The sequence below is a fragment of the Drosophila navojoa genome, chromosome X (assembly GCF_054131105.1).
Source record: "Drosophila navojoa isolate 15081-1374.11 chromosome X, UAZ_NAV_1.0, whole genome shotgun sequence".
NCBI classification, from domain to species: Eukaryota; Metazoa; Arthropoda; class Insecta; order Diptera; family Drosophilidae; genus Drosophila; species Drosophila navojoa.
The window spans coordinates 30,950,001-30,974,066 of NC_142895.1; the positions used below are offsets into that span (position 1 = coordinate 30,950,001).

At 44.3% G+C, this 24,066-nt stretch overlaps 1 protein-coding gene across 3 annotated transcripts in view; it reads right to left on the reverse strand.

Moving 5' to 3' along the window:
• LOC108657947 (uncharacterized) overlaps positions 1 to 23,700 on the reverse strand; it is a 24,290-nt gene extending 590 nt beyond the window's left edge. The window contains exons 1-8 of one of the 3 annotated variants that reach the window (XM_089264575.1): positions 21,443 to 23,699; positions 8,908 to 10,526; positions 8,173 to 8,529; positions 6,736 to 6,937; positions 5,334 to 5,497; positions 3,382 to 5,261; positions 600 to 1,360; positions 1 to 534 (exon numbers count right to left, since the gene is read on the reverse strand). The exon at positions 1 to 534 is cut by the window's left edge and continues 590 nt beyond it. In XM_089264575.1, coding sequence (XP_089120701.1) covers positions 1 to 534; positions 600 to 1,360; positions 3,382 to 5,261; positions 5,334 to 5,497; positions 6,736 to 6,937; positions 8,173 to 8,529; positions 8,908 to 10,526; positions 21,443 to 23,091 — 7,166 coding nt within the window. In that variant the 5' untranslated portion in view covers positions 23,092 to 23,699. Of the gene's footprint in view, positions 535 to 599; positions 1,361 to 3,381; positions 5,498 to 6,735; positions 6,938 to 8,172; positions 8,530 to 8,907; positions 10,527 to 21,442 lie in introns of all 3 variants that reach the window. The other 2 variants (XM_089264574.1, XM_089264573.1) reach the window with 2 other exon arrangements.
• Positions 23,701 to 24,066: the final 366 nt, after the last annotated feature.

Below are 24,066 nucleotides of genomic sequence, written 5' to 3' on the forward strand. Positions count from 1 at the left end.
GACACCACATAGTTGGCGGTGCGACTAAGATCCACCGATGTGGTCTGATCGTGCTCCTGCTCACCCAGCTGTTCGCTAAGCATGTTGTGCATCGCCGCCGATTGATGCTGCTGCATCGCCAGCTGACTGCTATGGCCACCATGGCTGCCATGCTCCTGCTGATGCACCACCGATGCCGGTGCCTGCTGCTGCGCCTGCACTTGCTGACTCTGCTCCCGATCGGAGAGTATGTCGTAGATGTGATGATGGTACCGGCTGCTTGGCAGTTGAAAGTTATGATGATAGTTGCTAGACGTATTCGATCGCGAGCTCATGTCCAGCCCTTGCAGATCCGACATGTCGTTCGCAGCGCTGGCAGCAGCAGCAGCGGCAACAGCAGCACTTGCCGCGTTGCTATTGCCGCTTTGCCGATACTCGGCTGGTGAATCCAGCTCCTGGCTGTTGTACTTCAGGTTGCTGGCCATGCTCTCATATTTGGAGTACATGAGATCGATTTGTGATTGCGGGAACTTCATGCGCATATCCTGCCCAGCGCTACTCGGCAAGAGATATTAGATTAGTTCGATCATCGATTGGCGCACTCGGATCACTGGACTTACCTGTTCTGTGGCATAATGCTGTTCTCTTCATCGCTGGACATTTGGTTGTGCCGCGAGATATTATGGCGTCGCTCCTGTTGCTCGTGCTCCTGAACGGTGCGCTTGTGACGCATCATATCACCGTTGAAGTTGTAGCGCGGAATGCTTGGCGAGGAGGCGGGCGAGATGAGCTCGTGCTCCGGATATGTGCTTCCCACGCTGGAGGCGTTGCGTCGCTGTGGCTGCAGCGCTGCCGGCAAAGGCGATGCGCATAAATTGTTGCCCGTCGTTGGAGCACCACCACCTCCGCTGGAGCTGCCCACGGGCGTGCTGTTGGAGCCGGGTCCGCCGGCACCATTGCCGGCACCAAACATGCCTCCATAGTCACGACCCGGCGATATGGGTGGCGGCGAGGGCGGTGTCCGGTGGTGCGACGAAGAGAAACCATCAGAATCAGGATGGTGGGGACGCGGCGTGCTGCCGGCATCCACATCTACATCATTCTGGTTTTGATTGCTCTGCGGATTGGTGGGCGTTGAGGCGTTCGGCGAAATATTGCATGCTCCTTGGAACATAGGCAATGGCGGTATCTGCATGGGGAAGCTGCTCAGGTTCTTCATCATCTTCAATTCGTTCTCCAAGTTGTCCATGGTAGCGCCAATGCTAGCACCATTCGCCCCACTTCCACCACCATCACCGCCACTGCTACCAAAGCGTTGCGCATCCGCATCCACATGCGCGCTCATTGGACTATCGCTATTTATGTGATTCTCGGTGGGTACCTGGTTGAGTACAAAAAGCATGTTATCAATTGGACCAAGCACAATTAGGAAAGCATCCTGGATAAATATATCGATTATATTGATATATAGCAGAATGACAAAGCCTTTACCAAGTACCGCTAGTTGGCGATCGAAAACTCGCATTAGCTGAAAATCCTGATTCAGCTTGTACTTAAAGCATATCTCACAATGTGAGAGGGAGGGGTTGCGGCTAACAAAGGTTACATATATTGTACACAAATATACATAGGTGCCTATTATGACGACTATTTATACGCTGAGCCCCATGAAGGGCGAGGAGCTGAGTCGATATAGCCCTGTCCGTCTGTATGAGAGCGTCGATTTCAGAAGATACAAAAGCTAGAGAGCTGAAACTTGGCATGCATTCTCGTGTATACCGTACGCAGTACAAGTTTGCCTAATTTTTTCGATAAATCATGCAATAACTGTTTTATCGAGAATAGTCGAAAAATCGATTTTTTTATACCCTGAATCCATTGAAAATGGGAAATCAGGGTATGTTTTTGTGTAAAAGTATGTAACAGGCAGAAGGAATCATCGCAGACCCCATAAAGTATATATATTCTTGATCAGCACGACGAGCTGAGTCGATATAGCCCTGTCCGTCTGTCCGTCCGTCCGTCCGTCTGTCCGTATGAACGCCGAGATCTCAGAAGATATAAGAGCTAGAGAGCTGAAATTTTGTGTGCATACTCGTGTATACCATACGCAGTACGAGTTTGCTTTATTTTTTCGATAACTCATCCGATAACTTTTTTATCGAGAATAATCGAAAAATTGATTTTATTTTTTGAGCCTCATCGGAGTACTATTAAACGTGGAGACTTCAGACTTATTGTGTATATTCCTTTGATGAATACAAACATTTTGTTTTCAATAGATTTTGGATACCACGCCCCCTTCGCCCCCAATTTGTAAAAAACGTATTTCAAGTACTATATAATTATATATAATATAATTACGCCCAGAAAATTTCATTAAGATCGTGTGTTTACAAAAGAAGTTATTCACCAACTAAATTCTCATACTATTGCCCACACTGCAGCACAGCCCAAGCGCAGTCGCTGCTTACTGCGCAGTTAGCAAAACGCGGGCGCGTGAGGGTGGATGCATGTTTTTGTATGTGTGCGTGCATAAAAGTAGTGCAGAATGATAAGAATATCAGCTTGGAGGGTTCAGGGTATCTCCTAGTCGAGCAGTCTCGACTAGAGTCTTTTTACTTGTTTCTGCCTAATTTGAACACTTTTGGACCTGGAGACTTGGTGTGTATGAATACAAACAGTTTGTAATTTACAGAATTTGGATACCACACCCCTTCCCCCCGATTTGTAAAAAACGCATTTCAAATACTAGAGACTTGTGCTTTTGAATGTACATACATACATTTGAACATTATGACTAAGTTCTGAAAGTTTCATTAAGATTGTACGTCTAGAAATTAAATTATTTTACAAAAAATAAATTCTCATAATATTGCACACATTGCAGCGCAGCCCAGGCGCAGTCGCTGCTTACTGCGGAGTTGGCAGAGCTCGGTTTTATACGTGCATGTGTATGTATATATATATGTGCATAAAATAAGTACAGAATGATTAGAATATCAGATTGGAGGGTTCAAGGTATCTCCTAATCGAGCAGTCTCGACTAGAGCCTTCTTACTTGTTTTATATTATCTTTGGGGTCGTGGTAATTTTCCTTACTTGAAATATATGTGCTCAAATCTAATATTACTGTTGGCTCTTTCTATATATTGACTTTGTGTATGGATTGAAAACGAGTATTATGAGATCGGTTAGGTCAAAATTCAAAGTTTACTTATTCTCATAAATTGTCTGCTGCAAATATACTACAAGGGTAGCCTAGGCTGGTTTCTAGCCATCTGATTTGTCACTCATTTATGCAGTACGTAAGCTGAGCCTCCATACATTTACAGCAGATAGTAGAGGTATTCCCCTACACGAGGCAAAACATTGAGTGGCTTCACTTGCGGCCAAACTCACCTTTAGATCACTGCTCTCGCTGTCAATCATATTGCCAACGGAGTTGAGGGCTGCCTCCACCAGCATGCTGGCTGAGGAGTTGGTGCTGACGCCGACGCCGACGCCAGCGCCAGCGACAGCGCCAGCGCCGCTCAGTCTTGCGTTGGCATTGTTGTAGAAGGAGCTCATGAATGACTGCGAGTGGCTTAGCGAGTTCATTTGCATTTGCGGCGGTTCCACGCTGCTGGGCGCAGTGGGCGCACCGGACGGTGTATGACTGCCGGTAGCAGCACTACCAACACCACCATTGCCTCCACCGCCACCAACGCCACCACCACCGCCACTGCCTGCACCACCACCAGCGCCCGTTGCTCCACCATTGGCTGCCGCACTATGATGGTACTGAGACATGGCAGCGGCAGCAGCGGCCGCAGCAGCCGCATTATTATTGGACTCAACGACATCCAGGAATGAGCTGTTCTCATCTTCCTCGCGGCTGTGTGAGCTATGCTGATGCTGATGCTGGTGACTGGCATGGCTGGCCGAAGCGCTGCTCATGAGACGCGCCAAGAAGTCACGGTTCTGCCCCAGCAGTTTGCTATGCTCGTCCACGGCGATGGGCGGTACAGCGAACCCAAGATCCTGGCCAGCTCCGGCACCGCCCGATAACTGACCACAGCCAGCAATACCACCACTACCAGCCCCAGTGCTGACAGTGGCATCGTTGGCGACATCACCGCTTTCGCTCAGATGACGATCGTCGGCGCCGATCCACTTCTTGCTGCCCTTGCTGACGACCAGATTCTGGCCGAGAGCCGCATTCATGGCGGCGGTATGGCGATAGCCGGTGTCGTTGTGCGGTTGCTGTGCCGATTGCTGTCCGTGCGGGTGAGGATGCGTGTGGCCGTGGTGATGCGAGTGGTGTTGCTGCTGGTGCTGCTGCTGTTGTTGGTGATGCAAGTGATGTGCTGTGGCATCGTCGTCATCCTCATCATCGTCATCGTCCTCGTCCAGGCCCACGCCCACTCCTACGCCCACGCCGCTCATGTGGCCCATCATATGGCCAAGCTTGGCGGGATCCTCGCCAGCGCCGGCCATGGCGGAAACAGCGGCTGCCGCAGCCACCACTTGTTGCACCTGCTGCTGGGCACTCAGACGCTGCGCGGTAGTGGTCAGGAACGATTCGACCAGGCTAAGTTGAGCGTTTTGCTTGCGCCGCACCTGCTCCAGGCGTACGCTCTCCTCCTCCACATCGGCGTCGTGCAATTGCTGTTGCTGCTGCTGGTGATGCGCGGCAGCCTGCTGTTGTTGTTGCTGCTGCTGCTGCTGTTGCTGCTGATGGGCGTGCGTGTGCGCATGGGCATGATAGTGGGGCTGTTGTTGTGGGTGTGATAAATGCGAGGGCGACTGATCCAAATGGCCTCCATGCAACTGTTGCTGCTGCTGCTGTTGGTGGCATTGCTGTGCGTGTTGCTGGTGCTGCAGCTGTTGCTGCTGCTGTTGCTGCTGCTGTTGGTGCTGTTGCTGCTGGTGATGCTGTTGTTGTTGTTGTTGTTGTTGCTGCTGTTGCTGCTGCTGTTGATGCTGCTGCTGGACGACAAGCGCAGAGGCCGGATCCTTCTTTCTTTTACGCTTACGGCCGTTGCCAGTCGCGGCGCTTACCACCAGGGCCGCCTGCTGTACAGGGGGCACCTTTTCGGCAAATATGCTGGAGATTTTGGAGCTGAGCAGCGACAGATTTGGTTCGTTGCGGCATAAGTCCTTAATCGATTTTCCGCTCTTCTTGATGGCCTCAAAAATGTTGTCATCACTATATTCTGTATCGCTCTGCATGGAGCTGCTGAGCATTGAGTTTTGATTCTGATCTTCTAGGCTCTTGCGTCTCCGGCGAGGTGCTTGCTCTGTGAAGGAGACGGCAGCGTTAGGGCGTGGCGCTTGTGATGCACCCAACAGCGCCTGCCCCACTGGCTTACCCAAAAAGTCCACCTTCATGCCGCCCGAATAAGCATCGAAAGTATAGGCCACACTCCGCTCTATCTTCGGCATCTGTTCTTGCGTATAGTTGTGCACCTTCTTGTAATGGAACTGTAGGCACTGCTTTGTGGTGAAAGCAGCATTGCACTCTGGTTCCGCGCATCTGCAAATAACAATCGATGATCAATATCATTAAACATGTGCCTTTCTTAGGTTACTTTGGCTATACATATATTATCATAATGCAAAATCTAAGGCATAGTTCCAATCTGTCAAAGCTGACCTGGTCTCGCCTAGATCCTTTTTCGAACCATAGTCTAATAGTACTAGAGGATATCTAAAGTCAGTTGGGTATATTTCAACATTTCAATCCACTTCCCCCTCCACTAGCTGACAATTATGCAAAAAAAAAAAAGCGCCCGCGATTATTCTATTTATACAATTAGGAAAAAATGACACGTATGCAAGGGTACATGCATGGAGAAGATGCCAGCGAGTCGTGACACGTGTTCATTAATGCCATCTGGTGTACTTGGACACAACTGTAAAGCTCTATCGTAAATGCTGAAATAACTTAAACTTTTAAGGGTTTGGATCGATTTTTTGGTAGCCAGGCTTATCGATTATTAGTTGCTTGACGGGGTCATATAATATGCATTGAGTGCTTAGCCATCACGAAATACGGACATGCTGACTAACAGACGGTAGCACAAGCGAACAGATACAGATAAGCTTACTATGGGAACTTAATTGCTTAATCACTTTTCTTGTCGATGGACTATCCTCATGAAACTTTCAGATTATGATTATAACATACACATGCTTTTGCTAAAGCACAAGTCTCTAGTCATTAAAATACTTTTTTCATAATTATGATGCATCTTTATATTTATTTAAAATTTGAAGACTCTAGCAGATTTTAATTTTATTACAGACTATCGATAAGATTTTTAATCGATAAAAACATAACGGGATGAGCTGTCGATTTGTTGTGATAAACTTGATATCCGCGCATATATACGGACATTCTAAAAAAAATTCACGATTTTATATCTTCTGAGATCGACGCGTCCAAACATACAGACAGATGGACAGGGCTAAATCAACTCAGCTCGTCGCGCTGATTAAGATTACATATACTTTGTGGGGTCTCCCACGCCTCCTTCTGCCTATTATATATATTTCAACCAAACCATTATACCCTGTTTTTCTATTTTCAATGGGTTCAGAAGACTGGGCTTAGAAGAGTTAACGAAGACTGTGCTTAATTAGCCCTCAAGATAGACAGAAACTTAGAGAAAGGAAGCTGAAATGCTATGAAGTCTGGGGATTCGAATCTATGGGATACGAAAGGAATAATATATAATTAATATTATTGATATCGATAATCAGCTTACTCACTTGAAAGGCCGCACGCCCGAATGTGTGAGCATGTGTATCTTCAGGTTGCTGCGATTCTGGAAGAGTTTCTGGCAGCGCGGACAACTGACCACAGTCGAGTTGCGGCTGTGCACCTCCTTCGAGTGGCGCTGCAGTGCCGCACGAGATCCTAGAAGTTTTGAACATAATTTACACTGAAAATCTCGTAAAACTTCAGCCATATCTAAAATGAAATTGTATGAAGAAAATGAAATTTTCGGATTGTGGTGATTTTGAAAGAAAATTAGTGAGTACAGAAATAGAATTTATAGGTAAATCGACAAACCCAACTAACCAAAGCACAAAACACAAATCACAAAACGTAAGCCATTTACAAAAATACACAGAAAGCATAAGTCACTAGATCGAATGAACCAAATAGTCACTGCTAAAAACTTATGATCAAAGACCAAATATCAAACACAAATCAAAATACAAAGCAAATCATTCACTAAAAGCGATTATACAATGATGCGGTTTACGAATGCTGTGAATGTTGTTTTATATTAGTGCTTCTAAGTGTCTAATTATAAGTTTCTAGATGTTTAATAGACACTTAAAGTGAGCTGTCGAACATTTTGATATCACACTATGACTGTCAATAATTTATTTCTATGCAGCTAAGCACTCTGGTTGCTGTATGGCAACATTTAAAATTTGTACCAAATCGAAATCGTTGTTGTAAGGGTTCCTTTCATCACATATGCATATAATAATAGCCTGATATATGTATTAATTATTTGATTACAATAACAATCTAGTTACTTTGTTTGACATATTACACAACTCGTCCAAAAGAAAAGTTGACACTATTTGATAATGATATAGAAGGACCATGTACATTATATGATCTCTATGATGTGTGTCAACTAAAGAGAGTAAACCAAATGAACCAAGCTCTTAGAAAAAGGTTTCGTCCAATTCGGCATCCAAATGAAAAAGCATGAGAATGAGTAATCATAGATGTGTACATATGTATGTGTGCGTGTGTGTGTGTGTGTGTGTGTGTTTAAGTGATAACTGATGTTGGTGAATGTCTGTGCGCTTGAATGGTTGGTTAGTAATTACGGCTAAGCAGGTTGCGTTATTTTACGATATTAGTACATACGATACGACATTTTTTAATGTAAGGGCTTATTTATAATAGGAGTGTGTAGAAGCGGCACAATCTAGTTGTGGTTGGTGTATTTGTTTATTATACGAGCTTACGATATACGATATGCGATATACGATAACGGATTTACATTGTACGTCGCTAGACTTGCATACGATTACGATATACAGACATTTACGCAAGTGTTTATGGTCTATTTTTGATGATTAGAGGTGGGATTGCGGAAAAGGGATTGGGACTGGAGTTGGGGCTGGGATTCTCATTAGGGTTGGGTTGGTGTTGGGGGAGTATCATGCCCGACTTACCACTGTGGATACGCTTAATATGTGCCTTGAGCTTCTGTGGCTGGCAGAATTTGCGACCACAGAAATCACAAACGGGCCGCGAACGATTTGGATTCGAGGCACAGCCGTAGGTGCGATGCATCTCCAGATAGTTAAGCCGTAGAAAGAATTTGTTGCAGAACTGACACTGATACGCTCCCTTGCCATCGTGCTTCTCGGCCGCATGTTTCATAATGTTGTCCTTACCCAGCACCGCCTCGCCGCACACTTTGCAGTGGTACTTCCGTATGGTGAGGCTCATCGATGGATCGTGAAAAACTGAGCAGTGCGTACGGTAGTAGAGCGGGTGCTCAAACTTCAAGTTGCAGCCGCCGCAGTCTGTTTTTAGGAAGGAAGGATAAAATGGAGAAGGTTATGATTTGAATGTAAGCCAAACACTTGATAATAGATCCAACTGCCATTAGCTCAAACAAAATGTGGCTGCGACGGAATAAACATAACGGATTAGCTGTGAAGTCGCTAACACTGTTGTTTCGGATATTGATAGCTTGCCTAAAGCGAACAATCTTTGAGACATTTATAAGAGAGCTTTGCTTAGATTCGATTTGACAGTATTGTTAAGTGAATGTCTAATCGGAGAGTCAGCAAATACCCGTGGACAAGGAGTTGAGTCAGCAAACCCACGATAGAAGATTTTGCGAACAAAAAACAATAGGAGAAGAATTTATATGATGGACGGCTGAGTGAGAGGCTTACTTGTCTTCTCGGTGTGCTTCTTCCGCCACATGGTGTTGCAGTCATCACTCCAGTAGAGCAGCTCCATACCATTGCGTAAATCACGACAACTCACAAAGTACGCCTGTCGGTCGATGGAGACGAGGTTCACGTTGCGCTCCTCGTAGCTGGGTGCTGGGCGGATGAAGCGCAGCCAGTTGGAGGCATTGGGGTTATCGCAGCAGAGTAGATAGGATTTGTCAGCGCCGGCCTCGCACATCTCGAATATCCATTTCATGTCGCTGCCCTCACGCACCTCGCCGGTCTGCACCGGCTGTCCGATGAGGGGCCCAAGCTTCGTGTAGGCTCGGACCTCAGTGCGGGCGAAGACGCCGGTGACATTCGGCTCGACGTTATGAAGCTCGAATTCGGCGGGCACCGAAGCCTCGGCGAATGTTATCAGTGGCTTAGTCTCCAGCTCGGACAGCTGAGATGATTCGTCCATATCCATGTCCTCCATATCATCTTCGTCGTCAACGTGGCGCGGTCTGCCCACCTTCGCCTGCCGCTGGGCATCCGCTTTCAGTTTGGCTAGCGCCTCCAGATTGCGGCGTTCAATCCACTCGGCCAGGTCCACTGCGTCCGTCACATTGCCACAGGCATTGCGCAGCGGGCATAGCTTGTGATCATGCGAGATGGAGCACTCGCGGCACGACTGCTGCGATCTGAACGCGATGTCATGCTCATCCTCCTCTTCCACAAAGTTCTGCTCCAGTTTCATCTCACGCGCCAGCGCCTCCTCATCCATCTCTTCGTCGTCCTCCTCATCATCATCGCCCTGACCTGCGGCCGAATCGTCTTCAGGCTCGTCATAGCTGTTCGGTGGCATCATAACCGCTGCAGCTGCAGCCGCTGCCGCCACAGCAGCTGCTGCTGCTTTTGCGGACTGGGACTTCTTGCTGCCGTTTTGGCTCTTGGAGCGCACATGAAAGCTTCCTAGCTGGCCGTTGCTGGCGTTGTTGGCATCAACCGTATCCGCGTTAGCCAGCACCGTCGGTGCCCCCGTGGTCGGATGAGCAGCGGCTGTTGCCGCTGCTAGCTGCTGCTGCTGAACTTCGTCTTCCTCGTCCTCATCCGCGTCACTGTGTTGTGCCCCTGCAGCAGCAGCAGCTGCTGCTTTCTTGAGGCAAAGTGCACTTGGTAGCGACTCCTTGCTGCATGCTTCCAGCTCGCTTTTAATCTTCTCTGCGATGCGGCAGTCTAGCACCTCCGGCAGCGCCGATGAGGCGACCGCTGCTGCGCCTGCTTTGAGGGCAGCTGCTGCTGCCTTCGCTTCAGGTTTCTTTGTTTTAGAGGTGCTGCCGAAGCTGTTGTTGTTATTGTTGTTGTTGTAACCAGCTGCTGGGCCGCCTTTACCCTTAGCGCCTGCATAGCCATTGAGCGCATCGGTCGTGAACTGGACCCGCTTCTTGTAGCGCTTGCGCTGCGGCGGTGTCGGCGTGGTCATGGCAGCGGGCATGCTAGCAACTGACTCCAGGTTGCCATTACCGTTGCCATTCTCGGACGGTGTCGCAAAGTCCTTGACGCTCAGATTCGGCTCTAGTTTGAAGTTGCCATCGAATCCTTTAGTGGGTGTGTTCGCCGGTGACGGAGGTGGCAAACTGCAAAAGCACAGAAATAAAGTAAGTTTAAGGATTTCTTCATGAGTGGTCATAGATAACTGATGAGTGATATGCAGCCGAGTGTGGGTCGATCAGGAGCCAGGTGCCAGGGCTGTGTCACATATAGGGTTGCCCAAATTCCGTGTTCGTTGCTAAATTCAAGTTCAAGAATGCCACCGATACATCTCCAATTGGAATTGACATATGGGCAATTCTCTAGTGGCGAATGTGACATTCGTACGTATTTAGGTTAAAAAAACGAATGCCAAAACATTTTTTTTTTGACGAATAGTGAATCTTATAGCTCTTAATTAGATCTATAAATGGTGCTAAATCTGATTTTCAGCAAATGCTAGTTTTCAAGATAATCCCTAAAAACCAAGAGGTTCGCAGGCTACAAACAACGTAAGTCGCTTTTTAAATGAACAGTTCAACCTGAGATTTTAGCGAAACCTTAAGTGACAATTTATTACGAATAATCTTAAATTATTAGAAATTGGCACGTCTTTACAGTGCTTTTCATTTGATTAAAAAATATTCAGTAGTTTTTTTCATAATACTCATTCACGAAGTGAATTAGTATATTGGTTTTGTGCAATGTCCGTCTTGCTGTCCGTCCGTCTGTCCTTCTGTCCGTCCGTCCGTCTGTCCGTCTGTTCGTATGAACGCAGCTCATTTCGCTATTGAAGCTAGAGACTTGAAATTTTGAACACATACTCGTGTATAACTCCGATTTATAAAGTGTTAAAATTTTCCAGATCCGCCCACTAGGGGCGGGGCAAATCGGAAAATGCATTTTCCGATATACCAGAAATCATGTTAGTTGAAGAGCTAGAGAGTTGAAATTTGGTATGTAGATCCGCGTTGACCCCCCAAGTCCAAAAAGCTATAGTGGATATATCTACGCCCATTGGGGGCGTGGCAAATCAGATAAAACTGTATCTCCTAAAGTTCTAAAGCTAGAACGTTGAAATTTCGCACGTGAGCTAATGCTATAATTCTATAATGACTGATGAATAAATTTTATGTCTACGCCTAATAGGGGCGTGGCAAATCGGACGTGAAGATATAGTGATTTTTCAAATTTGGCTATATTTTAGGTACTATTGATGCTACAGACTTGAAATTTGGTATATATACGCGAGTTGACCTCCCAAGTCCAACAAGCTATAGTGGATATATGTCCGCCCAAAGGGGGCGTGGCAAACCGCAAAACTTTATATCTCCTACAGTTTAAGAGCTAGAAGCTTCAAATTTGGATAGTTGAGTTACTGGTAACCTCCACTATCGATGCCCCAAAAATAGTTGTCACGCCTCTTTGGGGGCGTGGCATATCGAAAAATACCCTGTAATTTTCACATTTTTTGAGCGTAAGCATTCAATTTTCGCATTTACGTTACCGTTAGCTCTTTCTAAGAACTGGCCAAAAATGAGGTGTCTACGGCCACTAGGGGCGTGGCAATTGGCATTTGTAGCATTAAATTGCGGCATTTATATGCTTGAGCTATCTATGTATGTACATGTATATACAAATAGGCTTAATAGGCATTGATAACACGGAAGGAAAGATTTTATAAAATTTAAAAATAAAATTTAAATACTTAAAAAATATAAAAGAAGCTAAAATAACAAAATTTGCAATTTACAAAAAAGAGTTTTCCGCGGGATTTGAACTCGCACCCAAGCCATGTTTGTCAAAATAACAAAAACAAATTTAGCCGGCGCCTTTGCCGACAGCGCTACCACCTACTGTCAACAAACGCAATTAAAATGAAATGCAAAAAGAAGAGCCAGAGTAGCGGATGATAAATTTGCATTACATACATACACACATACAAATGAGCGCGTGCATAAGAAAGGCTGTAATGCTTGATGCTATATATGCGTGCAGACTTATGTACATACATATACATGCATATATGCGTACATACATATATGAGGGCTTTTTAAGAAGAAACAAATTTAAACTTATAAAATTGTTCAATTAGAAAAAAGAATAAAATATCTATTTTATAAAAAACGAAATATGTATGATAAAAAAAAACACAACCTTAATGGGGACTTGAACCTCCGCCACTGTAACATAACTTGCGACGCCTTTAGCGCCCACGCTATCGCTCTGCTTTACAAACTGGTATCTGAAATACAATAAGCTAATAACAGAGCGTCATCTGACAAAACTACAACAACAGCTAGAAAATCCAGAAATCATCGCAATTCTTAGAATGCTAAAAAGCGCACTTTTTTAATGTAAGCAAACGCTAAAGAATCTGCAATAGGTGTGACCGAAAGCTATCAACGAAAATTACCATACATTTGTACTCAAAAAGTGCACGATCAATATAATAATTATCGATTACTCGATAAAAATTACCAAAAGCTACAATATAATCAAAAAGCATAATTGTTTTGTACTAATTTTTTTTTTAAACCAAATTAAATTAAATTTACAAAGGGACTGTGAATGAGTATTCCGCAGTCGGTAGCGCCCGACGGCAACGTTCTTACTTGTTTTTAAAATGTCCGTATATAGCGCGCGCATATCGACTTTATTACTAAAAAACGATAACTCAATCCGATATTTTTTATCGATAAAAAACCTTATCGAAAATACATTAATACGCATTTTATACAATTTCGGTTTTTGTTAAAATTTACCCTCACCCCTATATATCCACCCCCCCACACTCATGTTTGTAAAAGGCGTATTTCAAATACTAGAGACTTGTGCTTCGGAACATACACACAAATGATTACGTTCAAACAAAATGATTACGTTCTGAAAGTTTCATTAAGATCGTACGTCTAGAAATTAAATTATTCAACAAATAAATTATCATTATATTGCCAACACTGCAGCGCAAGCCAAGCTCAAGCGCCTGTATATGTGCGTGTGTGTGTGCGAATTTTTATTGAAATATCAGTTGCTTGTAGTCGTAGCCGAGCAGTCTCGACTAGAGCTTTCTTACTGGTTTATGTGTAAGTTTGTCACTTATTACATCAAGTAAAAATTGTTACCTGTCGGTAGCTAAAATGAGCACTTTGGATGTCATTATTTAGTGCTAGCCTGTAATTTTCGGCAAAATCTATTTGAATAACGAGTTCAGAGGCCTTCAGGTTCTTTGTACTCATCTATAATCATAAAATATATTCGAAATTTCATTATATTCAACCTAGATATAAAATTCACTCCGGTTTACTTAAATTTCTCACGGACGCCACTCGGTCGCTCTAATTGCCAGTTCCATTCCACGTTCATATATTGCACTTGCATATATCATAGTAGGTAGGTAGGGTATGTATGTAGGTATGCATATCTATTTACCGACACGTAGATATGCGCGGTTTTGTGATTTGTTCCCCACCTCTTTGTACTCCATAAGTATTAACTACTCTCAGCTGTGTTTTCTGCACTGAAAATTGATCAGCAGAATGCCGAACGTTAAGTGTGCTATTATAATATATAATTTTATTGTGAAAAAGTAGTTAACAGGCAGAAGGAAGCATCACAAACCCCATAAAGTATACGTACTCTTGATCAGGGCGACAAGCCGAGCCGATGTAGGATTGTTCGCCAGTCCGCTCGTCCGTATGAACGCCGAGATCTCAGAACATATGAGAGCTAGAATGCTTTGCATGCCTACTCGTATAGCTCATCCGATTAGTTTTTTATCGAGTATAATCGATAAATTGATATTATTTTTGCAGTCTAAGACTTCAGATTTATTGTATATATACATATGATGAATACGATAATACTTTACAGATTTTGGACACCACGCCCCCTTTGCCCCAAATTTCTAAAAAAGTCATATTTCAAGCACTAGACTTTTGCTATGGAATGTATACCCATTTTTACCACATGATTACGTTGTGAAAGTTTCATAAAGATAGTCCAACTTCAAAAGAAATTATTCAACTAATGAATTCTCTTAGTATTCCCCACACTGCAGCGCAGTCTAAGCGCAGTCGCTGCTTACTGGGCAGTTAGCAGAGCGCGAGCTTATGCGTGAGTGTGAATGCATTAGTATGTATGTTTGCATAAAAAAGAATATCAGATTGGAGGGTTCAGGGTATCTCCTAGCCGAGCATTCTCGACCAGACCCTTCTTACTTGTTGTTATTCTTCTACTTATTGCTGCTATTCTATTCTATTGTTGTTAGTATCGCTGAAAATTGCACATGGTCCATAGCAACTCGTACATTGTGCGTCTCTCTCTCTCTTTTTCTCTGTGCCTGTATGTATTTGCGTTATCCTTCATTAAATCCTCCACCTTAGGACCTTAACAACAATATCTAAAACAGCGGCAACGCCACAGAAACAACCAGTAGTCAATCAGCGACCCAACCTATCCACACTTACACATAAATACACACAAACACACCCACACATAGAGACAAAAACATATATAGAAGCCATCTATAGTCATCTCTCGCACTACTTATCCTGCTCCACTTTGTGGCTCCCAAACCAAACACCCCGAAACCAAGTCAAAATATATGCCCTCTTTACCTTTCCCATTCCCACTCCCCCCTTCCTTTTTCATTCGCTTTCGTCTTCGCCAACTGTGTCGGTCTCGACTGAGTTTACAGTTAGCGGTTTGTGTTTCTGTTGCTGTTCCTGTTTCTGCTGTGCTCGGTTCTTGTTATACCCTGAACCCATTTTCAATGAGAAATCAGGGTTTTATTGAAATTTATGTAACAAGAGTCGTGGCAGACCCGACAAAGTATATACATATATTCTTGATTAGGGCGAAGAGCTGAGTCGATTTGGCCGTGTCCGTTTGTCTAACCGCCCGTATGTATGAGCGCGTCGATCTCATAAGATATGTGAACTAGAGACCTGTAACTTTTTTTCCTAGGCCCGTGTAAATCACGCGCATATCGAGCTTTTCAAAAAATCGATAAATACTCCTAATGTTTTATTATCGATTAAAAACCTTATCGAAAACTGGTTATTCATATATATCTCAAACACCTTTAAAGGTAGAGTCGCCAAATTTTAAATGTAGGCTCATATGTATTTTATATAATTTCAATTTTTGTTGTGATACGTTTTTATGCTTGCATCCTTATGCTTCCCTGTGTGTGGGTGTGTGTTTTAGCAGAAGAACTATCGTGAAATATCAATCCTTCGAAGGGTTCAGGGGATTTCGTAGTCGAAGAGTCTATTTTCCAATGTTCTTAGATATATAAATATGTTTATATATTTGTGTGGGTGTGGGTGTGTGTTTGTGCAAGTATTAGTAGAAAGGATGAGTGTATTTAATGCGCCAATGAGTAACGAACACGAGGCGAGACGCCATAAACTGAATCAGATTCCGAATCAGCCCCCATTGAAACGCATCAGCTCACAGCTCATAGCCAACGAAACGGGCCAACCCCATGCGACGACCTGAAGCAGCACATTAATAGCAAAGCAGGAACAGCAACAGCAGCACACTCACATACACACGCGAAAAGTCGAAAATGCGCAGAAATTGGCGACATGAGCGAAATACGAGAAACCAAATAAACAAGAAATGAACGAAAAGCTAAGACAAGCAATGTGTGGACATCCGTACACAGTTGTTTAAGACTGTGTGTGACTGTTTGAATGCGTGTGCGTGCGACTTTGAGTGTGTGCTGCTACCGTTTATATTAGCCATGGGAATGCTGCAATGGAGCCCGGGAGGCACATGGCCAAAGTTACAGTTCAGCTAAAAAAAAAAACTTTTTTAACCGTATCTTTTTACAGAAATTTAATAAAATCTCGTTTTGCAATGGGGTATACACGGACAAATTTGTTACAGGAACCTGTTGTATTCGTCAAATATTCGAATGTAGACAGCAGTGTTCGTACGAACATTTTGTCCGTCGACTGTGTTCACATAAAAATAGAAATGTTTCTGTTTACGAGTGTTAGTGCAAACATGTTCGACAATGGATCGAGTGTTCGCACGAACATCATTTCTAGAAATATTTCGGACAGTCAACATAGGCCAAAATGAACCGGAAATTTCTTGATTGGTTTCAATATGAGCCGGCTTTCTGACAAAATAAAAGCGAAAACTATCAACATAAAAATTTGCGAAACAAATCTTGGGACAAACTATAATTAACATAAAAAGCTGTCGAAGAAAACGCCACAATCGATGTCGTCAATGCAAAAGTAAATTGACGGGAACTGGCAAAAATAAAAAGGAACGTAAAGTCAGGTCCTTTCTTTTGTTTTAAATAAACATATGTTGTCTTTAAGGCCACGTTTTGTTTTCTTCCGCTGGCATATTCTCAGTCCAAAATTTCATTGAATTTAATTTAAAATGATGTTCGTGAACATGTTCGTGAAAATGTTCACATAGATAGTAGGCAAACTCGGCGAACATGTTCGTGTAACAAATTCGTCTGTGGATACCTCCCTTTAAAGCTGAGCTTAATCACATTGCTAAACAAGTTGATTTAGGAAGCTTTCTGTGCTGTAATTAATTTAAAAAAAAAAAAACTAGTAAGAAAGCTCTTGTCGAGGCTGCTCGACTACAAGATCCCCTGAACCCTCCATCTGATATTCTAATTATTTTGCACTTTTTTATGCATACATACATGCATCCATATGTACGCATAAGCTGATGCTCTGCTAACTGCGCAGTAAGCAGAGACAGTGCTTAGGCTGCACTGCAGTGTGGGCAATATTATGAGAATTTATTTGTTGAATAATTTAATTTCTAGACGTACAATCTTAATGAGACTTTCGGACGTAATCATAATGTTCAAATGTATGTACATTCCAAAGCTCAAGTCTCTAGTACTTGAAATTATAAATTGGGGGCGAAAGGGGCGTGGTATCCAAAATCTGTAAACATCATACGTATATACACAGTAATTTTTAAGTCTCCAGGTCTAAAAGTGTTCAAAAAGGGCTGCAAAAAACTAAATCAATATTTCGATTATTCTCGATAGAAAAGTTAACGGATGATTTATCGAAAATAAGACATACTTATACTGCGTATGGTATACATGATTATGCATGCCAAATTTCAGCTTTATAGCTTTTTTATCTTGTGCGATCGACGCAATCATACGGATGGACACACGGACAGGGCTATATCGACTCAGCTCGTCGTCCTGATCAGGTATATACATATATACTTTGTGGGGTCTGCAACGCCTCCTTCTGTCCGTTAAGTACTTCATTATACCCTGATTTTCCATTTTCAATGGGAATTACGAATTATCTAATGACATTGCCTATACCCGGATACGTATATCTTGTAAGGGAAACTTCGAGTAGTACATGAAGCAAAGTCAAAGGTTAATGAAATCAGTTTAACCATTGACTTCAATGTGGGAATGTGCGAGACTGCGAGTGGCGGGCTAACAACAATACCAACAACGACATCGAGAACAAGCCAAGGCATGACAAGGTATCGAACACAGCAACTGCAACGCTGCAACGTTGCAACTGGCAACATAGGCAACAGTAACTTCAAGAAAAACACGCCGCGCATTTTCGTTTCATGTTTGTTTTTGTATAGGAGAACAAGAGGGGTGAATATGATATGAAATGCAGGCACACACACATAACCACAACTACTCATACATAAACACACGCACACACCCAAGCATTTGCGCATGGGAATTGGCCGCATAGCATGCAAATGTATGCAAAACGCCGTTGCATGTGTGTACATGTTCCACTGTTTGTTGTGTGCTTGTGTGTTGCATCTTCCGCTTCCGCTGACATCGTGGCGACTGCAGCCACGTCGTCGCCATTGCCATCGCACACACATACACAGAAAACCCAGCGGGCATCGGCTCAGGCTCCGGCTCAATTCCTGGCCCTGGCTCTGGCTGCGTCCTCAGCTCCGGCTGTGGCTCAGGCAGCGACACGGGCAACATGAAAGCGCCGTTGCATGCAACCGCACGAATGCCGCATTTGTGCTTTTGTAGCTGCCTGGTACAGGGGCGCAGTGCAGTTGTTTGTAGATTTCTGTGGAGCTACAGCGAGTAAGCGAATGGGAGTGATATGCGAGTGGAAATGTGAATGTAAAAAGGAATGGGAACGGGAATGGGTATGGTTGAGCTACACCATAATGCAGTCGGGCATGAATCGCTTCAACAACGTTTGCTTTTGTGCCGCGTCGCTTCTCCTGCGTTTTGCCACCCCAACATCAGAGTTCGCAGGACTCGGCAGACGTGGTGCCAAGCAGTGCCCAAAACTCGTTTGTCTCGCTCGCTCGCTCCCTCTCCCTCTCTTTGCATGCGTATTTCTATGTGTGCTTTTGCCGTTTCAGCAAGCAACAATCTTGGGCAACGAAGCGTTGGCATATCTTTGGCCGCCTATTGCGGCTTTCGTTCTTGTTCTTCATTCAACTCAATTCGCTTTAACTTAACTCGCCGCAGCTCTCGTCACGCACGCAACGCCACGTCGCTTTATATTTTGCTGCCTTTAGTTTTACTTTTGCTTTTTTGCAGAAATCCACTGTTGAGCAGCGAGCATAAGCAATGTTAACGGTATCAAAACAAATTATTAACGATCACAGTCAAGAAGAAGAAAGGGGATGAAAGAGAAATAGAGCGCGAGATAGAGAGAGAAATTTCGTCGAAGAAAGAGAGGGATAGAGAAAAAGAGACTCAGACAAAGAGAGGGAGAGAGTGAGATAGACGGGAGACACATATGTTTATAAGTAGAGAGAGCCAGAGAAAGAGAGTGAGGGAGAATATAGAGAAGGATAGGGATACAGACAGGAATAGAGAGAGAGTAAGAGAGAAATACACGGGGAGAAAGAGTAACAAATAGAGAGAGGGAGAGAGAAATAGAGAGACAGGCATAGAGAGAGAGAGAGAAACAGACAGACAGAGATAAAGAGAGAGTGAGACAGGGAAATATAGTACAAGATACACAGACAAGGAGAGGGATACAGAGAGAGAGAGAGAGAGAGAGAGAGAGACGGAAAATTGAAAACGACTCGTCTATATAGTCATGTGGCCCTTAGCAAGCTCTGAATGGATTTGTCATTCAGAGAAAATATAGATCAAATGTTTTATTTTGGCAAAGTTTTGTTTAAAGCTTGTGTAGGACGAAATTTGAAGTACCGAGTGTGGTGAATTGCAAAGGAAATAAAAATGGTCGAGTTGAGTGGACAGACGGTAACTTTCTTTGGTCTAGCAGCACTCGTGTTTGTAAGTTATTGTATTTACTTCGATCACAAACGGCGCACAGATCCACAGTACAAGCGGCTTGTGCACGAACGACGCCAGCGCCGACTGCAAAAAAACACCCTACGTAAGTCCCCGCTGAGCGCTGAGGTGGTCGAATACTTTTTGCGGCAGGTGTATCTGGGAGAGACCTGCGTACGCAGCAAGGATTGGGACAGTGCTGTCCACTATTTCGTCAACGCGATCACGTTATGTGCCGATCCGAACATATTGCTATGCAAACTGCAAACGGCGGTGCCTGTCGAGCTCTATGATAATATCATAGCCAAAGTTCGCCTGCTTGTCAGCACGTCCGACCAACAACCACGGGGCCAGCTCTCGAGCTCAGCAAGTCACGCGGAATCAACAGAGTCCTGCCGGACGTGTGCCACATGTTCGAGCGAGCTCCACTCAGATTAGCGATCTAATTTTTTCCTGTTTTCAACATGAATTCAAGCCACAGTGATTCGCTATAATTTACGATTCAAATGTAGCTGCGCTATTGTATTCTGTAAATACCGTCTCTTGTGACCACAAATCTTCATTCATGGACACAGATCCGTTAGCTGCTAAGCCTGTTAGATCTGTCAAATAAAGTTAAGTTTGCTAAAGTAATTTCAAGTTGGGCCTCCATATCATTTGGCGTCAGCCTATGTAGAGCTGATCGTTGATTAGATAACTTTGGATCCACTTTAACTAGTTCCATTTCCATTTCCATTTCCACTAAGATTTTCTCGAAGATTCGAGATTCGTTGCTCCAGATTGATCATTCCGGCAATGCATAAACGTATGTGTGTACTCTATATTGCTCATATAAACTAATACTTAAGCCTGTACCACGAAAATCAAACTGGACAAGAATGGAAAATAAATTACAAATTAAAGACCGCGTTGTTTTCGTTTGTGGCTCAAAAACTGATATAATTTGTAATACAATAAACTGCGGTTTTGGATAAAATTATATTTTGTTTAAGATTGTTGAGCTATGATAAACTCATCTTATGACTTCTTCCCTTTCTTCACATAGATCATAGGTCTATATGCTGTACCCATTGGGATGGAAATATGGTTTTTATACCCTGAACCCATTGAAAATGGGAAATCAGGGTATAATGGTTTTGTTAAAATTTATATAACAGGCTGAAGGAGTCGTGGCAGACCCCACAAAGTTATATATTCTTGATCAGGGCGACGATCCTACATCTTTCAAGCTAGAGTCACCAAATTTAAAATATATATATTAAGATGCATTTTATACAATTTCGATTGTTGTTAAAATTTACCCCTCACCTTTATATCCACTCTATTTGTAAAAGGCGTATTTCAAGTACTAGAGACTTGTGCTTTGTAATGCAAATACATTTTAACATTTTGATTTCTGAAAGTTTCATTTCGATTGTACGTCCAGAACTTAAATTATTCACCATAAAAATTCTCATAATATTGCCAGCATTGTAGCGCAACCCAAGCGCATTCGCCTGTGTGTATGAGTGTGTGTGTGCGAATTATTATGGAAATATAATTTTCTCGAAGGGTTCAGGGGATCTCGTAGTCGAGCAGTCTCGACTAGAGCTTTCTTACTTGATAAATTAGATATTGGTTTTTCTCATTTCATCTAGCTGATCTGGCATTTAACAAAGGCACTGCGATGAGTCTGAAGAGTTACTTTTGAAAAATGATGGGGATTTAGGCTTCTGTTTGGATCGGTGTGATGTTGGTAAGTTTAATTCAATTTGGACTCACTTGTTTAGTCTATCCGTGTCGTTGTCGGCCAGGTTGAGGAGATAGGCTACGAACTCTACGTCGTTTTTGAATTGCAGCCGGGTGCGCATGTGCTCCCATTTTTCTGCGTTCTTTGTGCCGATGTAAATGTTTTTGCTGTAATTCTGGTGGCGATATTTGCGTCGCTCGCTGGCTGCGCTGCCACTACCGCTGCCGCTGCTCGACTGCTGATGGTGCAGCTGTTGCTGGTGCTGCAAGTGGTGCTGGTGGTGGTGGTGCTGCTGCTGCTGATGCTGATGTTGCTGTTGCGGCTGCTGTTGATGGTGATGTGTGTTGCCGCTGTGCAGCGATAGCTGCTGCTGCGGCTCGTTGATGGCGCTGCCGAGAGTCGAGCTGAGTGCATGATTGCTGTTATTGTTGGTGGAAAAGCTAGTGTTGCTGTTGCCACCAATGAGGCTGTTACTCGCCGCTGGAAAACTGTTGCTGCCGCCACTCCCACCGCCAACACCGCCAACACCGCCACCACCGCTACCACCACTACCACCGGCGCTGCCGCTGCCCACTCCGAGATTGCCTGCATTGTTAACCATGTCCAGCACTGAGGCACTTTCCAGATGAGCCGCTGGCACGCTTGCTGCATTCAACTTGGCGGCAGTTGCTGCTGCTGCGGCAGCTGCTGCAGCCGCTGCGGCAGCGGCCACAGCACTGATATGCAGACTGCTTTCAGCGACATTGGCCCCGCTCAAATGCCCCGATGTTAACGCTGTGCGACTGTCCACATCCTCATCGTCCTCGTCGTCATCATCCTCGTCTTCATCCTCGTCATCGTAGTCCGCCTGTTCCGTTTGACTGTGATCGTGCGGGTGAAGTCCGTGGCGTAAGTCGGCGGGCAATATGGGTGCTGCTGTGGCGGTGGTTAGGCTGTGCATATTGTTAATGTTGTTGTTGTTGTTGCTGTTAATGTTGTTACTGCTAATGTTGTTGTTGACTAGTTGCTGTTCCATAGCATCCTCATCATCAGCGTCCTCGTCATCGTAGTCATCGTCGTCCTCGTCCAGCAGCTGCTCCTCGTCTTCCTCCTCCGCATCCCTTTCTTGATCGCGCTGCTTGTTATTGTTGCTGCTGCTGTCATTGTTGTTGTTATTGTTATTGTTGTAATGATTTTGATGGTGCTGCGCCTGTTGCTGTTTGCCGTTGTGCAATGCTTTGACAGCGGCAGCAACAGCTGCCGTTGCGGCTGCTGCCTGCGCTGCTATTGCACTGCTGTTACTGTCGTCGCTGCTTTGCGAGCTGCTCCTGCTACTTCTGCTTCTGATGTTGTTGTTGTTACTGTTGTGCTGCAAGCCATTTCCACTGCCTTCGCTGTTATTAATGTTGTTGTTACTGTTGGTATTGTTGTTGCTATTGGCATTGTTATTGTTGCCCGTATTAATTCCGTTACTGCTACAGCTATTGCTGCCACTACTGGCATCCAGTGCTGCTGCTGCAGCTGCCGCTGCGGCTGCGGCGGCGCGACTGAGAAAGGGCGCGCGTGGCACTAAAGGCGTATCGGAATTATCAGAGCTATCATTGAAATCGAATGCGCTAAAATCGGCCGCATTGCTACTGTTGGTTGCTGCTGGTGCTGCTAATGTTGATGTTGCTAACGATGCTGTCGTTGCTTTCGACATGGTTGTATCTGTGTTCACTTTTCTGCTGTTTTGGTTGGTGTTGTTGCAGCTGCTGGCAATGCTGCTGCTGCAGGTGCTGCTGGTGCTGCTACTGCGACTGCTGCTGCCGCCGCCGCTAAGTGGCGTCGCGGCCTGGCAGCGCTTTAAAGCCGTTGTTGTTGTAGCTGCTGATGATGTTGCTGTTGCTGTTCTTGCTGTTAGTGTTGCGTTTTGCCGAACGCTGATCAGTTTTTGCTATTTGTTGTTGTTGCTGCTGTTGCTGCGGCGCGAAGTACTACTACTACTACTGCTAACTACACCTCTCTCGGCTTCTGCTACCGTCGCTGTCGCTACTGCCGTCGCTGCTGGCGATGCTTCTCTTGGTGCCTCTCTTTGCCTCTGCTGCTGCTTCTGCTTTTGCTTCTTCTTCATTATTCACACACACGATTCGCGTGCGAGCTGCACACACAAACACACGCGCAAAGAGAGATTCGCACTCACACACACGCCCACACACACCTCAAACTTCCACTCACACACAGGCACACTACAGTTGCTGTTGTCGTTGATGCTGCTCCTGATGTTGCTGTTGCATTGCTGCCGCTGTGGTTTTTATTACAGTTATTTCTAATCTTATTATTATTGTTATTATTATTACTATTATTGTTGTTGTTGCTGTTTTATCCTGTTTTTGTAATTGATGCTGTTGCTGTTTTTTTTTTATGAGATGTACAAAAATATTAAGCGGAATATGTTGTTTTATCTACACTCATGTACATCAGTTATACAGAAATACACACACACATACGGCGACGTCGACGTTGGCGTTAAGATTCGTATTAACGCTGGCAGCGAAACGCGAGTGAGCGAGCAGCAGAGGCAGCAAAAATTAGCAAGCGCAAGAAGTAAAAAAAAAAAAAAAAAAAAAAAAAAAAAAGAACGAAAAAAATCAAAGAAAACGCAGAAGCTCGTTGGAAATGAGGTCCCGTTACTCGT